At 36.0% G+C, this 17771-nt stretch overlaps 2 protein-coding genes across 3 annotated transcripts; one reads left to right on the plus strand and one right to left on the minus strand.

The window, feature by feature from the left end:
- Window positions 1-1176: 1176 nt before the first annotated feature.
- LOC113113705 (solute carrier family 22 member 7-like) lies at window positions 1177-7412 on the plus strand. 2 transcript variants are annotated; one of them, XM_026280126.1, is made up of 10 exons: window positions 1177-1689; window positions 2149-2270; window positions 2404-2558; window positions 2652-2820; window positions 2927-3050; window positions 3150-3256; window positions 3756-3970; window positions 6267-6375; window positions 6519-6725; window positions 6941-7412. In XM_026280126.1, exons 1-10 carry the CDS (start codon window positions 1309-1311, stop codon window positions 7017-7019), a joined length of 1668 nt encoding a protein of 555 aa, XP_026135911.1. In that variant the 5' UTR covers window positions 1177-1308; the 3' UTR covers window positions 7020-7412. The 2 variants fall into 2 exon arrangements, with proteins under 2 accessions (XP_026135911.1, XP_026135912.1); XM_026280127.1 differs by having other exon boundaries at window positions 1179-1689; window positions 2167-2270.
- Window positions 7093-14893, minus strand: LOC113113706 (cysteine-rich protein 2-like). The gene is made up of 7 exons (XM_026280129.1): window positions 14779-14893; window positions 12139-12233; window positions 10568-10625; window positions 9815-9955; window positions 8389-8463; window positions 7890-7984; window positions 7093-7565 (listed from the first exon to the last, which is right to left on the minus strand). The coding sequence occupies exons 1-7, from the start codon at window positions 14819-14821 to the stop codon at window positions 7431-7433; spliced, it is 642 nt and encodes a 213-aa protein (XP_026135914.1). The 5' UTR covers window positions 14822-14893; the 3' UTR covers window positions 7093-7430.
- Between the last annotated feature and the right edge of the window lie 2878 nt (window positions 14894-17771).

The following is a 17771-nucleotide window of genomic DNA, read 5'->3' on the forward strand; positions in this document are numbered from 1 at the left end:
AAACCAGACATTACTGTAAAGTCATAATTCATGTCCCATTCATGTTTCAAATCAACAGACTGTGGCTGCCTTGAGGGCAAAGTTATGATAATCTCAGAATGACAAAGCAAGAATGGATTTCTATTGTGAAACCACCAATGTAAAGTTTCAACCAAAGGGTTTAATTTTTACAAATGTTCCACAAAGCTTTAGACAGTCCCTCTGTTAACCGTTTCCCTCCTTTAGAGTGTTATGACTGTCAAGTATAAACAAATGAGCCAGGTTAAACTGATCCTCAACCAGGTTTAATCTGGAATCTTGCCCTAGTGCTTCTTAAGTGTCTGTAAAATGCAGAGTGTAAGTTTTTATGTCTATGGAGAAGGATATGAATAAAGTTATTTTTTTCTTTGGGCTATGCACACAACGTAAAGCTTCAAATTAAAGGCCTTAACTTTGATTCAATCCTCTTGATATAGAAGTTTTGTGAACCACAAAGCCTTGCACAATGAGCTTGTTGAATAACAGCTGCCTGAAAGGTTTTCTAAGCCCGGATCAGTGCTGATGTTTGTGTTTTGATGAAGACAAAAGTTAATCTGTGCAAATGTCCATACAAAAACCCAATGTGTCAGCATCAGCTCAGAATGTGTTTCTACTTTTTTACTCCATTTCTAAACAAATCAATAGGCATTTAGATGCCATATTTAGCAATTTTGTGTCAAACGTTTATGACAAATAAACCATTCTAGTTTTATCTAAGAAAATCCTTCTTAATATTAGCCAACAACTCAACATGACAACTCTGACGAAAGATGTATTACATGATCAGAAGAAGTTTGCCTTTTATCTGCAAACTCCAGAAATTAAGCCATTATAAAATAACAAGAGAAAATTTATCAAAAAGGGACTGAAACTGTTTATGATACATTTATGTATGAGCAAATAATGTACTGTATATAGCCAAAGTGTCCTAGTGTGACAAGAGATCATCTGTATGGTCAGGAAATGTGTCAATGTCCATATGCATTAACCACGTGAATTGCACCCAACGAGACACTCTTTTACAGGAATTAACAGCCAAATCACAAATCATTCACCCCTGCTGACAAGATACTATGGGTAGCAGCTTGTTTGAAGATATGGACACACACACACACACACACACACACATTAAACACAGACATGAAACAACAGCAGTTTTTTTAATGACCAAAGTACAATATGTGTCCGACTTCCAGTTACTTTAACCTTTGATACCCCATAAAAGCTCACAATGTAAACCAGGGATTTTGTGGGAAGACACTGAGGAAAGTCTGTGTATCAACAAAAACCATGAAGTTTGAAGATCTAATTACGGAGATCAATGGCTTCGGCAGGTTCCAGAAGATGATTCTTTGCATCAGTTTTGTAGGACGATTCACTATACCGTGTCACTTTTTACTAAGCAACTTCATCGCCGCCATCCCATCTCACCACTGTGATATCAGCTCTCTGGATGTTCAGGGAATCTTGGGGAATCTGAGTCGGGAGCAGAAACTGACTGTCAGTATTCCAGCTCAGGATGGTGGGACTCCTGCTTCTTGCCACATGTTCTCTTATCCTCAGTTTCATCTGTTGACAAACTCCTCCAGCAGCGCAGAACTTCCAGTAGTGGAGTGTCAGAATGGATGGGAGTATGACAACAGAACGTTCATCAGCACTCTCGCCACACAGGTGAGATTTCAGTGAAGAAGGTGCTGCCTTTTCATTTGAATCACTATAAACTATACTTGAATACATTGTTTAACTAAATATTGAAACATAAAATTAATCCTAAATTAGCAAGTCTATTGAGTTAATTGTTAGCTAGCAATTCTGCACATTTCAATAAAAAACATTACTGCATGTGCAGTTAAAGCTTTTCCAAATAAAGTAAAAAAAATTTCAGTCAACGGCTCATCCTCAACATAAACCATATTTTCACAATGATAACTTAAAAATGCCAAATAAACTGAAAAATAAACTAGTACTAGTACTCAAATGATTTGCTTCATTTAGTAAATTTTTACTATTAGGTTTTACAGTGTCAGTAAATATGTTGTTTGTCATTTTCACATCCACAAAAATATATATATATTTAATTCATCTGGTTTTAAAAGTTCATCAGAATTTCTTAAGACAATTTATTTTCAGTATCTTTTTATTTTAAAGTGGGATCTGGTATGTGATAACAAAGGTCTGAATAAAGCTGTGGCCACCATCTTCTTTGTCGGAGTGATGTTTGGAGCAGCTTTTTTTGGAGGCATGAGTGACAGGTGATGTTAAAAAAAAAAAAAAAAACAGAACTGTACATTAAGATAAATATTAAGAACGATTAGCATTTTATGAAGACAGCCACAAGCATGAAATGTTCTGTATGAATAAACCTATCTTCTGTTTGGCGTGTAGATTTGGCCGTAAGCCGATGCTGTTGGTGTCCTATATATCAGGAATGGCTTTTACACTGGCCAGCATCTTTTCTTCCTCCTTCATCATGTTTGCAGTGCTGAGATTCTTTAGTGGATTCACCATCACCGGCATCGTTATCGTCTCAACCGTACTCAGTAAGACCCCTATCTCAGGTCCCAAGGTTATCATTGAATGTGAATATAAAACAAAGTAAAATGGCTTTACTGTATATGCGTGTCTTTCCTCAGATGTGGAGTGGGTGGACATTCAGCACAGGAGGCTTGTATGTATAATTGACAGTATGGCGTGGGCTGTTGGGAGCACCTCATTGTCTCTTATTGCGTTCTGTATCAGAGACTGGAGATGGCTAACAGTGGCTGTCACTTCACCTTTACTGCTATCCACAGTCCTCTGGTGGTAATGGACCTTGCATATTCTGTCAAATTAAAATCACAGCATTACAGAAATTACGGTAGTCAATTAAGGGTGAGAATGTTACACAGAGCAAATGTTTCTGATGTAGGTGGGTTCCAGAGTCAGCTCGGTGGCTGATAGCTAATGGCAAGGCTGAAAAAGCTCATTATTATCTGCATAAATGTGCTGTCATGAACCACAAGGAGGACGTTATCTCAAGAATCAAACCTGAGGTGAGAGAAAACAATATATAACATTGGATTGATCACTTTAAAAAAATAAAAAAATAAAAAAATCTGTAGGCTAAATACATCTTTGCATTACTTTTATAGGCTCTCTCTATAATAGTTACAGATGGGGGAAAGAAAAATTATTCGTACCTGGACCTCGTCAGAACCCCTAAGATGAGGAGATTGGCTCTGCTCACAGGGACCATATGGTGTGTAAATGAACCACAGTTCAACAGAGCATGGCCACTTTTTCAGTGGCCTTGGTTCCAAAGTACTTTTCCCGTTAAATTTTCCAATATGATTTAACAAAAAAAACTTTGTTAAAGTGTTAAAAGCCATGAACCAAACAACCAGCTATTAGGTGAATCACAACATTACAAACTTTGATTTAAAGCAAAATCAGACCAAATTCTAAATTGCAAGACTGTGCTTAACAGCTTACATTTGTATTTATTTATTGTAAAATACGTGTATATTCAGAGTACAGAGCATTTTCGATGTTTCGATTCTCTTATTTGTGAAAAGATCATTGGAGAATCATGGGTAATGTAGTTTCTCCTGCAGATTCCTGCTATTAAATACAGTTATTAAAAAAAAAAAACAAGTGTTGTTGGCTGCACTATAGTCTCCAGTGGCTCTAGATTACAGAACAAGGACTTGAATGTTTGAATAATAAATAATCTATTAACAATTTTTCACTTCATACAGGTTTTGTGTTGCCACTATGACCTATGGTATAAGTCTCAACATCACAGGCTTTGGACTAAATATGTACCTCACTCAGTTTGTGTATGGAGCCATTGAGGTTCCCTCTAAACTGATGGTATATTACCTGCTGGAGAAGATTGGCAGGCGTAAAACTGAAGCAGGAGCTCAGCTGTTGGCCGCAATCAGCCTTATGATTAACATATTCATACCCAGAGGTGAGACTGGCAAAACCAACCTATGATTATCCAGTGATGATTATGATTACATGTGCAAGAGTGCTGTTGCTACTGAATATCTCACAAAAAAACAGCATGATTACTTTTGTAACAGATTTATAAGATGTTAAGACTGCAGACATCCCTCCTGTCTACTGCATATTGATAGTTTCTCCCCAGTTTCTGCAAATTATACGCAATATCACAATGTTATGCCAAATTCTGTGACCATGGTAGGCCCCGTTGTCACTGTGGAGTTTGAACTTTATTACACATGTGAGTTCAGTTCACAAACAGCCTATGTTCAAACATCGGTGACTTAGACAATTCTGCAACTGGAGGTTACTGTTCATTAAATGTTCGCACAAGAACATGCATATTATTGAGGATTTATAACCGTCACTTGGCATGCTGTGGAGAAACAGATGTGCCGACTGAACTCTGAGTGTAAATATATACAGAACTGGGGAGTGGAGGGTGGGGGGTATAAGAGATTGAATTAACCTGTTATGCTGCCATGTCAGATTTGGTGACCCTGCTGTGTGTCTGTTGCTGTTCATCAAACCAAGGCATTATAGGTGTTTAAACTTCACCAGAGTGTATTTGGATAATATTAAAACCATTCTGTGACAAACAGAAGGAGATAACTTTGAATACTGCCTTGTCGGATTTGGTGACTGTGAATGTCCATTATTGTTCATTTCGGACCAAAAAATGGAGAAGAGAGAAGTTTAAACATCACCAGAGTAAATTAGGGAAGCATTAAAGCCACCAGGGTGATATTAAATACATTGTGTCTGAAATAGAAACAGGTAACAGATTTGATGACTGTGCTGTACATGGGCGTAGGTTTGGGGGGGACGCTAGGTACTAGTCCCTATCAATATTTTGAGATGACAAATTTGTCCCCACCAGTATTTAGCAAGCTCCTTTGAACTGCTATTTGGATCTTTGCACTGCTATTTGGATCGATTCTAACGGCCAGGACGACGACAGTACAAGAAACGCCGCAATTTGATTGGCGGCAGGGTATCTGACAGGCTACAAGCGCGGGCCGGGACTACTTTTGTGCTTGCACTAGCAGCGAGCGGCTGATGTGCGTGTGTGCGCGCGCGAGCGCATGTTGACGACGGCAAGTTACAAGGGCTGTCTCTCTGCCAAATACAAAAAAACATTTTAATATTCCGGGTTTTTTTTTTTTTTTTTTGCCCCTTTTTGTACTTTGTAGATGCCACCAAAGAAGAAGAAAGGGGACATAAGAAGCTTTTTCATAAAGCAGAGTCAGAGTGTAAGTAGGCAAAATAACTAGCTAGCCACAAAAAAAAAAAAAAAAAAAAAAAATTGGCAGTAGTGACTGACCAGGCTTTCAAATGCAGATTCTGTGGAAAATAGTATTAACTGGTGATAGTATTACCCAGGATGATAGAATGCTACGTTAGCACGTAACTGAATGTCAATTAGCCTGTACCTTAATTTAGAATCTTGCAGTCAACATAAACATGAGTGTACTGGAGGGTAAATAGTGTTTATAGAAGAAAAAGGTTATTATATTTGCTTATTTAGATTTGTTTCCTTGTGGCAGAATATTTTTTGTTAGTGTAAATACTAATGTACATAATAATTTATCAGGTTATGAGGGTGTCCCCACCAAAGCTGCGACCAAACCTACGCCCATGGTGCTGTATGACTGTTGCTGTTTATGTCAGACTACTTCTACTACATAAAAGAGATTAGACATCACCAGAGTGAATTTGGAGAACATTAAAGCCATTTTTGCCATAATTATTAATATGCAATCATGATAATACTCAATATCACTCAGAGACCTTATCTAGTAACAGTTTATTGAGATTCAGTTAATAACCTAACCCAGGTAACACAGCCTACAATCGAGCAAGAAATAAATCAACTGAAACTGATTAAAGAGTACAGCTGTCATCTTTGGTTTTAACGCTATTGAAATTAATGCTACCTCCCTGAGTTTTTCCAGGGTGGGAGGTCCGAGATATGGCCTTACCTGCTGACGGAATGAGTTAACTGCAGAAGCAATCACTTAAATTCTAACCGTGAGATGCTGCTTGCTCGAGTAGATTCGTAGACCAAGATAGAATGTAATAGGGTAGAATAGAAAAATACATAAAAAAATTATTTTTAATTTTTACTGTATTTGTTCAATGCATATTATACAGATGGCATAAGCTCAGTACAACCTGATCTTACCGGAATGGCACAAGAGGATACATTTAATTTGTTTATTCAGTCTTACTGTTTTCATTATTCTCTCTTTCACATTCAGATCAGTGGGTTGGTCGTACTGTGGTGGCAGTACTGGGTAAAGGTTTTGCAGTTGCTGCTTTTTGTACAATTGTATTATACAGCTCGGAGCTTTACCCGACTGTCCTCAGGTATTGTTAACATGATTTTTATATTTTATATAAATGTAAAATAAACGCATACACTTATATTTACAGTCTCTTCCCTCATAGATTTCCTCATTACATAGCAGTGCACAGTATTTAACAATTATTTTTTTGACTGGATCGTTCAGGCAAAATGGGATGGGCTATAACTCGTTCCTGGCCCGGCTGGGTGTGTCTGTGGCCCCTCTAGTCCTGCTATTGGACAGTTTCTGGGGCCACTTCTCTCAGACCATCCTGTGCTCTGTGGCACTCATTGCTTCTCTGGTGGCCTGGCAGTTACCTGAGACACGAGACAGGTGTCTACCTGAGACTATAGAGGATGTTGAGGGTACTGGGTAAGTCATGACCTATAATATTTTGTTAAGGCAAGTGTAGAAGGTTTGTATTAACACACTGCTAAACACCTGAGTAATTCTGTTGAGTCAAGGATGTAATATAAAAACCAAAACAGATGTAGGTACAGTATGTTAAATCTAAAAAAATCTGGAAAGTTGATATTGTGTGTTCATTAACCAAGTTATTTTTTATTTTTTTTTATGATATTGAATAGGAAAAATCTCATTAAAGATCAAGACAAGCAGGAGGATGAGGAGAAAATGACAATGAATGAACACAAGGAGGAGCTCTGAGATTGTCATGTTTATAGATCCCTGTAAATGTGAAAACAAATAAAAACAATTCAATTAAAAGAACAATCCAAAGTTCTTTTAAAGTATGTTTTATTAGTAACACAAGGATTTACAACTTTCTCCAGTGCCATGTAATAATTACAGATATTTAAAATGGAGCCATGAATGAATAAATACATATCTGAGTTTGTGCTTGTGAAAGAGAGAAACAGAAAAAATTAGAGAAATGCCGATGTGTGACTTTCTTTTTTTTAAGATGCCAATGGCCATCTTTGGTTATCAGAATACATGCATTATGCGACGACATCTGCATATATCTATGTGAAAAAAAAAATCTTTATACCTTACAATTTTATTAACTTGTAAAAAATATTTTTGTAAAAATTAAAAAAAGAGCTTTTCCTTTGTGATTTAATGTTCACTTGGCATTTCATTCTCTGCGTTTTCTTTCTCATAAATGTAACAGCCCACCTTTCCAATATTCACACCTTTCGGTCCAAAAAGGTACCCGTAGCAGGGCACATGGCAGTATGGGCTGCCCTCATGCTGCAGAGAAGAGAGAAAATAAAGCACATTAAAAGGGAGCCTGAATCAATGATAAAGCCATCATCATCATATAGATATTCTAAAAAAATATGACACAATAAACCATTTACATTACATATAAGATTTACATTTCAGATATAGCTGTTATTGTGGAATTTAATATTTCATAAACCCAAAAAATATAAAAACAATATTATTTAAAAACAAAAACTGACAAAATAAAAAATGGATTCAAAAATACAGCAAACATATCTATCAGAGTATGAAAGCTGAAGTAGTGAAGACGCATTAACTGCAAATTAGAAGCAGTAGGTTGTGAAGTACCTCTGCGTGGCCACCAGGGGTCAGTGTTTTCTTGCACCTAACACAGCGAAGACAAGGCCTGTGCCAGTCGCGACCCAGTGACATCACCTTCTCAGCTGCAGCATTAGACCATGAATGACATCACATCACATTAATTAAACACAGTGCTGTTTTTAATGATTACATATAAAAAAAAATTAATTCAGAAAATGTAAAACAAAGAAGGTATTCATTAAAAACATGAAAATTATACGTACATGACTGTATATGCCTAGAAAAGAACTACAAAGTCCTTAAATGTTACACTCAAGTCTAAATGATGAGTAACCGTCGTAAACAACACTCACCTTTGACTTTTACCTAAAACTTTAAAAACATTTTACCTTTATATTTTAAAAACATTAGTATTTATTTATTATTTATTGGAATTTTTGCTGGTCCTCTTTAAATGGACTCAAAATGGTCAAAATGAAAGTTCTCAAATGTCTGTAAAGTCATAGTTTTGATTCACTGGACTCACCGAAATAAACGGCCTTTCCACAGCCAGGACACAGACAAGTCTCTCCGGCAAACATTCGTGTAGGTGCAGTGGAAGCTATAAACAAGAGCAAAACCTTGATGTATCTGTATGTAAATTTTTCTTGCTTTTATATTCATTTCTGTGTGCATGTTAAAAGTTGCTGAACTATAACTGTAATTCAGCCAAGGAGGACCATAATTCATTCAAAATTACATATAGGCACTTTTTTGACTTGTGTCTCTTAGTATACGATGTCTATGACATCAATTAGCAAGTTATTAATCTAGATCTGTTCCCAAAACATTTTAATAACATCTGGTTTGATGCTTCTGAAGGCCAGATCCAGGCTGGTGCGATTAAAGCTGTGCTGTACGATGTGCTTTGATAAGGATCTGTGTCACTTCTGTTCACAAACCTGCCTTCTATCCTAAATCAACACTTCTGTCTCATATCAGTGATGACAGACTGTTACCAATCTTAGATCCTAATGCATTTTCCTGTGTTCATTTTATCAAAGCGAACCCATGGTGCTTGGCTCACGGGTATAGGAAACACCCGATGCATTTCTCCAGACGTTTCCAAAATGGTCCTTTAAAACCCTCCTCTAACATTCCTGCAATGTCCCGCCTGTCAGAAAACACTTATTAAGGGGAAATATTTCAGGAAAGGAGTCATTCATCGAAGACCATTAAAATTCCACCACATAAAATCCCAAGGGGGTCACTTTGGAAAAGCATCCTCCCACTTCTCTATTACAACACACACGTTTAAGTATTTCTGTCTCCCACTCAGTGTAGGAATCTGTGTATGTGTGTATTAAAAAGTGCTGAGGAAGTGTTGTACAAGGACATGTTTGATACAATGCAACTCAAAGTGTGTCTATATAAATACAGTGGCTAAAAACAGCACATGGACACTTAAGTCACACTTTAATATAACTGAATTTCATTTTAAAACATCTCACAAGTGCCACTTTTTTTCTCACAAGATTATTATTTTTTTTTTCAGATTTTAAACTATTTAATTACTATGTAATTATTTTTTTGCTTTTGAAATTCGTGGTATAAATTTTTTATTATTATTTCAAACCAAACAAACAATTCTTTTTAAAAAATCTTGAAATATGTGTTTGAAATATGTGTTTTTGGTTTGCTGCTCAAGAAACAGTCTTAGTATTAGCGATGTAGAAACAGTTGTGCTGCTTAATATTTTTGTGGAAACAGTGATAAATATTTAGCTATCCCGATTCACTGATGAATAGAAAGTTCCAAAGAATAACATTTATTCAAAACAAAAATCTATTTGAATACTTTTAATACATTTACTGTCACTTTTTTAAATGTAATATGTTCTTGCTGAATAAGTTTCTTACTGACCCCAAACGTTTAAACAGGAGTTTAAATAGAAACAGTCTAAATGACAGTACCTTTACGTTGATTATAGCTGATCTGTGAGTTGGTCCAAGGTGTGGTGGGCGATCCGTCTGAAGGGCTGTTACATGATTTGTTGACCGGCGTTTGAGGAGGTGTGTCATATATGTAAGATCCTGCCCCTCCAATATTTACACCTACCAATGAGAGGACAGAACAGTGAGTAGTACTGCATGAATGAGTGTTAGTGGTGGATAAAGCTCATATCTAAGTGTTCAGACTCTCCTAATGCAAATAGCATTAAACAAAAATACCAAACCAAAAATATCCTCTCTGGGTCCTAATTAAATGTATCTCTCCTGAACTGCGCACTCACTTGTATATTACAACCTGAAACAAGCATATTCTAATGTCTGAGTGTGCATTAGCATAAGCTTTACACTGAAACCTAGCATCTTACTAAACACAATATTTTCCTACTTCTAAACACACACACACACAAACCTCAGACAGTCAGCCACTATAGAGTATCCACTGTTATGTAAGGACTGAGCTATTTTTAAACTTTTTTTTTTTTAATTTCAGAAATATGAAATGCAACCTTTTTTTTTTTTATCTTACAAAAGCTTTTTACCTGGGCCTTTTTTAAGTTTCTCCAAATACACATGAAAAACCTATCACCCCCAAGATTCTCATTTAGCTTTGTATGAAAACACATTCTATTTTTCTGTGTAAAGTATCTCACACAGAACTTGCACACACACTCACAACATGTCTTACAAACTGCAGTAACAACTTATTGTACACACCTTTTGGTCCAAAGAGGGTTCCATAGCAGGGCTTATGACAGTAAGGCAATCCATCATGCTGTGTGTGAGAGAGAATCTTTATTAGTCCGTTTTAACTTTATTTTACTTAATTAGAAGAATTTCTTATTGTATGTTAAGTAGCTTTGCTAACAAAAATTTCAATAAAACAAACTAAACTAATGAAATATAGAGAATATTTTTCCCAATTCAGTTTAAGCGCTGATACAGTATAAACAGAACTATTCTGGCTTAACAATACCAATTATTTTTCCGTATAAATGTCTATTTCTTAATATTAAAATTTGTTCCAGGCATTCTACTACTAAAACCTGTATTTTCAGGCAAGGTAAAATGATCAGAAGTGTGTGTGGAAGACAGAATGAAAGAGAGGTCATTGTTACATCCTGCTCCTTCCAGACTGCATAAAAAGACCCAGTCAGGCTCAAACTGGACTGAAATTCAAGCCTCCTAACATACACACAAACACACACACACCTCTATTTTAGTGTGTATGCATTTTAGCGCGCTTGTGCTCCTGAAAAAATAGAAGCCAAAATATCATGCTAAAATGAATAAATACATATTAGGAAAGTATTTATTTGATTATTATTCCATTTATTATATATTTTTTTTATTGTAAACTTTATATATTAAAAGCATCTTTCTCAGTATCTCTGTTGTGAGCTAAAATAACTGTTTGTGTTTTGTTTCCAAAAGAAAGGGAAACTCTTTGTGTTCATGCAAGTGTGAGTGTGTTCAGAGAGAAAGAAAGAAAGAAAGAAAGAAAGAAAGAAAGAAAGAAAGAAAGACAATTGCTTTCTGGTTGAATTAACTCTTATCTTTGCCCCTCCATTGTCCATGTAATTGTTCTGGTAAAGACAACAGTAACTTTGAGTGTGGGAGAGAAAGAGCATCTGCTTACAGATATACCTACTTGTACAGTAAAATGACTTGAACTAGCTGTACCAGACTGAAAATGGCTTTTTGTGACATTTTTAAGGAAACAAACATGCTTAAATGTTCCATCCAATATTAAACAGTTAAATAATGAATATATCCGTAATTGGAATCTCTCCCTGACAGTCTGAGAGCATTCCAGACAGATCTAATGAGGTTACTTTAAATATTAATTCTGTGTGTTTACAGTCATTGTGGGATTTCAATTCCTCCATAAACATCTACTCGTGATGAGTGACAAGTCTACAGGTGAAAAATAGACTAACAAAGGGGATGAACGATCATTTAACCCAAACAGGGAAACAAGATCACTGAACTAGAAAATGTCTCCTAACGTATCAGACAGGACTCTCACACATGTCAGTTCAGTATAAAGGAGAAAGGAAACAAAGAATAAAGAAAAAAGAACAATGAGGGGCACCCAAATAGAAGTGGACAGGGATGACCTACAAATCAGTGTCAGCTCAATGGATTGAGTGTGTGGCCGCCTGCTAAACTATGACACTGTGGATGTGAAGCACACTGAGAAACTCTGCTGTTACATACAGACCAAGAAACAGGACATCCAGCATCACAGTCTATCTCAGTGCAGTATGGACTTTAGTTCTGCTTACCTCCGCATGGCTTCCAGGAGACAGAATCTTACTACATCGTTCACATTTCAGACAGAAACGGTGCCAGTTTTTCCCCAAAGAGCTCACTTTCTCAGCTAGAACAGGGAGAGAGTGTTATCTGATCAGTATGTGTGCTATATAACGCTGAGGATGACCACCTTAACTGCAGTAATCTATATCTAAATTACACACATTTAAAGAGATTGCAATTGTCCTGTAGTGATACATTTCTGGTTGGCTGCTTTTTATTTCAGTCAAATGGCCTCTTCTATTCTAAGTGGGTGGTTTTTAGCCAGTAAAAGCTGCTAATTGAACCAAATATGTTAGTAATAAACCTAACTTTGTATGACTAGCATCACATGGTCTTCTTGTTCTATGTCTCTGAACTGAAAGAAAGCAAGAAAAATAGAAATATCAAGCAAGCACAACTATTTAAAAGTTAAATGTGAATTATTTTAGTTTAAAAAAAATGTTAATTAATACTTCTATTTAGTACGGATGCATTAAATAGATACAAAATTATAGACCTTTTGTAATATTACAAGTGTCTTTACTTTTTCAAATAAGCTCTGTTCTTTTGAACTTTCCTTAATCTGTAAAGGAAAGCTATAACTGTTTTATTAATAATTTTCATTAATAATAAGAATAAATGTTTCTTGAGCAGAGCTTTACAAGCAGGTTCTGTGCACAATCATTTGGTTCTTTTGAACTTTCTGTTCATCAACGAATCCTGAAAAAAAGATGGTTTTTCAAAAAATAATAAGCAGAACTGTTTCCAACGTTGAAAATAATCAGAAATGTTCCTTGAGCAGCAATATTATAGCATATTAGAATGATTTCCGAAGGATCATGTGACACTAAAGACTGGAGTAACTGCTGTTAAAAAATTCAGCTTTGCCATCACACAGATAAATGGCATTTTAAAATGTATGCAAGCAGAAAACAGTGTTTTTACTGTGAACTGTATTTCACAATATTACGAATAAAGTTAAAATATTAAAATGTAATTAAATTAAATTAAACAATTAAAAATAACGCAATCTCTTGCCCACCCCAAATTATTGAACGGTATTGTATACTGATTTTCAGCCAGATCCGGTCTACTTTAAAAATGTTTTACAACTTTTCACAAAAAAAACTGCTTGAATGTTTTAACTACATTTACACAATCAGCTCTTGAATAATAATATCAGAAAATCTATAGTTTGCTATGAGCAAACACAGTAAACAGTCATGGACTTTGGAGCACAGTAGTGAGAAATGCAAGCTATTCAGAGAAAAACACATTGGTCATCATGCCACAAACAATCAATCAACAAGCCTACTTTCTGTAATTATAATATACCTAACTGAAGAGCTATGATATGATATAAAAACATTTTCCAGGTTGACATTGTGCATTGTGCATGTGGGCAAATAAACCCACCTCCCCAATGCCCTATATGCCTACTAGCCGACATTCCTAGGGTCTGTCTCTCTCTCTCACACACACACACACACACACATGCCATCACACAAAATTTGTCTGGTCAAACAGAAATCACATTGACTATTCAGAAGTCTAGGCCCAGTGGGCATATCAAATCATCAAGATCCTCTTTAACACAGTCAGAAAGATAGTTACTCCATCCCCTAACCTGCAACAGTAGCACAACAGATCCACTCACTTAATTCAAGAGTCCCTTGCCAAATTCTTACGTAACACGGTCACCCAATTCTCTTTTCACGGGCTATAGCATTTACTAGCCCAGTGGATACTGGATGCCGGAACAGAATACTAAACAGGAGCTGACAATAACAGGACAGACTAGAGAGCATCCTCCAATGCTGTTGTGGGGGTCACTTGTGACCTATCAATAACAATACTTAGTTTTGCACAGGCTGATTCACAATTGACCCTCTTCTTCTTCTTGAGACTGGCAGTTTGGGGTCCCAGAGATATCTATGCTATAGGTAGGAAAGGTAACTTATTATTTTACCCTACAGTACATCATTTTCTCTGACCCAGTTAAATTCACTAGACAGATTAATTTAACCTTTTTACAAAGACCCTTTTCATGTTTATGAAGGACAGCAAGACCACATTTGTGAAAAAATACATTAAATCAAATACCAATACACTATTGAGTAAAGATGTGTACAGCAGCGAATATTAGTATATGTAGATTAATTGCGTTTATTCCTATAAATCTCTGAGAACCCAAACAGAATAACAACATCCAAGGTGGACTTTTGTTATAAAGCATACACACGCACACACACACACACACACACACACACACACACACACACACACACACACACACAAACACACACAAATCAAATATCAGTCCAAAGTGTTTTTGTACTACTTAACTACATATGGGGTAGCCTATTTAAGACCACCAAAAGAAAACATAAGTGTTCAAATCACACTGCTTATAACCGAATGGCTCCAAAACAAACGAATAATCTTTTCAAACTCTTGCTTTGTAACACTGTCAAGATTTGCAGAAGTTTATTAACAGTTTATTTAAAAAAATAAATTACCCCTGACCACATACTATGCAATTTATTAGTAAAGTCCAATAATACAATTCCAATCAAATGAGTTTGGCTTGTGATTCTGCTGAGTGATGATTCTAGTGGAAAAACTCTCACCGAAAAACACAGTCTCGTCGCATCTTGGACAAATGGACGTCATTCTCTAGAAGAGTCTTGTTGCTGCGCAGGTTCGGTTCTGCTCGTTGTCTGTCTCAGCGGCGCTGCACACTGCTTGTCTCATGAATATTAAATACGTTGCGTGACGTTCGACCAGTAAACTCTGAGTGACTGAAAGGTAACGAATCCTGAAGGCTTGGCTTGTAAATATTAATTAGGAAACGCTGCTGGACGCCCCAAGGCTACCAAGCAACGTCAGTTTGACGTTGTTAATATTCATAGCCTTCGCCATAATGGGATTCTCTTGGCACTGTTACACCAAGCCTTTGCCTTGACTAATGAATAATGTTTATAATTTCATACGTTAATTAAAACAAAAACACTCTCTTCTCTGTCTACATGTCATCATATGCTGATGACACTCAACTCTACCTATCATTCCATCCTGATGATCCGACGGTAGCTGCTCGCATCTCAGACATTTTTTACTGGATGAAGGACCATCACCTTTAACTCAACCTTGACAGAACTGCTTGTGGTTCCAACAAACCCATCGTTTCATTACAATTTCACCATCCATTTAGGCACGTCAACCATAACTCCTTCAAAAACAGCCAGAAACCTTGGAGTTATGATTGATGATCAGCTGACTTTCTCAGACCACATTGCTAAATCAGTCCAGTCCTGCAGATTTGCTTTATTCAACTTCAAGAAGATCAGGCCCTTTCTTTCGGAACTTGCTGCACAAGTCCTTATTCAAGCTCTTGTTCTGTCCAGGCTGGACTATTGCAATGCTCTCTTGGCAGCCAGCCAGTTCTATCAAACCTTTACAATTAATCCAGAACACGCCAGCAAGATCAACTTTTAATGAGTCGAAAAGAATACACGTCACACCTCTGTTTATCAATTTGCAATAGCTGCTCGCATAAAGTTCAAGGAATTGATGTTTGCCTACAAAACCACCACTGGCTCTGCACCCATTTACCTTAATTCATTACTTCAGACTCCTGTGTCCCCTCTAGAAGCTTGTGTTCTGCAAGTGAACGTCGCTTGATTGTGCCATCCGAAAGAAGCACAAAGTCACTTTTACGGACTTTTAAATTAAATGTTCCCTCCTGGTAGAATGGCCTCCCCAACTCAATCCGAGCAGCTGAGTCCTTAGCCATCTTCAAGAATCGGAATCTCTTCCATATTTTATTTGACCCTCTAACTTTAGCACTCACTATTCTAATTCTATATATATATTATATTATATCTGTTTTCTTTTTATTAATTATATTATTGTGGTATAGTGAGATGGTATGGAGAAGTGGTATGAAGAAGTAAAAGTAAACTGTTAATAAAGAGAGTTGAAAGCACGCAGGTTGATATCCTGAAGTTCGTTACTGTGACATACATAACAATTATTTAAAAGCCCCTGCTACGTGTACTGCATTTAAGCTAACTGAGACTTGTTATTGCACTTGTGTATCATTGCTCTTTTGTTGTTTTTGATTGCTTCCATTGTCCTCATTTGTAAGTCGCTTTGGATAAAAGCATCTGCTAAATGACTAAATGTAATGTAAATGTAAGTTTATGCCTCAAGAATTAAAACAAAGCAGTCTTAAAATGTTTGAAAATCATTAAAGGCTGTAAGAATTTGATTTGATTTTCATTTTGTTTTCATCACTGCAATAGGGTTTTATATTGACACATGGTGTTTCAGATCAAAACCACAGCACTGACAGTCCTTAACACCGTAACTGGTAAATTTTTAGGTTTTGGGTTATTTTTCTTTCATGCAATGCCTTCCTTCAGAAAACATCCAAAATACACACACAAGTGCTTATTTTATCACACTTTATGCATGTGTAGATTTTACAATACATATCTTTAAATTATGTTTTCTAAAAATGAGTTTCCAGTTGTATTCCTACCTATTCTATTTTCTGAAGGATTTTACAGAGGGGTTGTATCATTTATATAACATTTTATGAAACAGCAAGAATGAAACCTGGCTTTATCCAATGTTTAGATTTCTGTTCTGGAAATGTATTCAAATTTGTTCACATTAAATTAGTACATGTGCAAATTTAGTTCATGACCCTTAATGCACTGTTACTAACCATGGTGAAATTTGTTAATTAATTAGTGTCTTGATGAATTACGTTCAAAAAAGTTTTTCAAAAGTTGTCTTTTTTATTTTTATTTATTTAAATGAAGCACACACCATTTCACTGTCATGTTGTTCCAACTTCCAAACATGTATGACTTACTTTCTTCCATGCAAAACAAAAGGAGATGTTAGGCAGACTGACCGCCGCAGGCAATACCATTTCTTTGCTCCTTTTTTTTCATACAGTGAATACTGTCATTCTGTGAAAGGTTGTTATTCCACTTAATATCTCCTTTTGTGTTCCAAAAAACAAAGAAAGACATATGGGTTTGAAACAACATAGGGATAAATAAATAATGGCAGAATTTTAATTTATGGATGAACTCTGGAAAACTAAAACTTTGTTATGCTAATGTTTATTGAAGCAAAAACCATCGCCACTCTCGTTCATTCTTCTTAGTGTTTACTGTAACAATAATGTAATTAGTGCAGTCTAAATAGATGCATTTGAATGACAGTAAATGCACTTTCAGCTCCTGGCATCACCAATGAGATAATAGATGATCTCATTCTTGCATCCTTAGATGGGGTCATAGGTCACCTCATGAGAGACAGCAATCCATGGTACCAACTGTTTTAAACACAACTCTCACATAGTGTATTACATAATACTGTCCATGGACCTTCAGGTACCCTGAAATGTAGTGTTAATAGCCATCAGTATTACAGTATTAAACAAATAATATATTGTATAATAGTGTAATTTATCTCCGTTTAACTTGCTTTGTGTTTTATATTATTATCATTGTTGTAAACTGTGATACATTTTCAGTATTCTTTGATGAATAGAAAATACATTTGATATTATTTATTTGAAATAGAAATATTTTGTAACAAA

Source organism: Carassius auratus, chromosome 14, assembly GCF_003368295.1.
Source record: "Carassius auratus strain Wakin chromosome 14, ASM336829v1, whole genome shotgun sequence".
Taxonomy (NCBI): domain Eukaryota; kingdom Metazoa; phylum Chordata; class Actinopteri; order Cypriniformes; family Cyprinidae; genus Carassius; species Carassius auratus.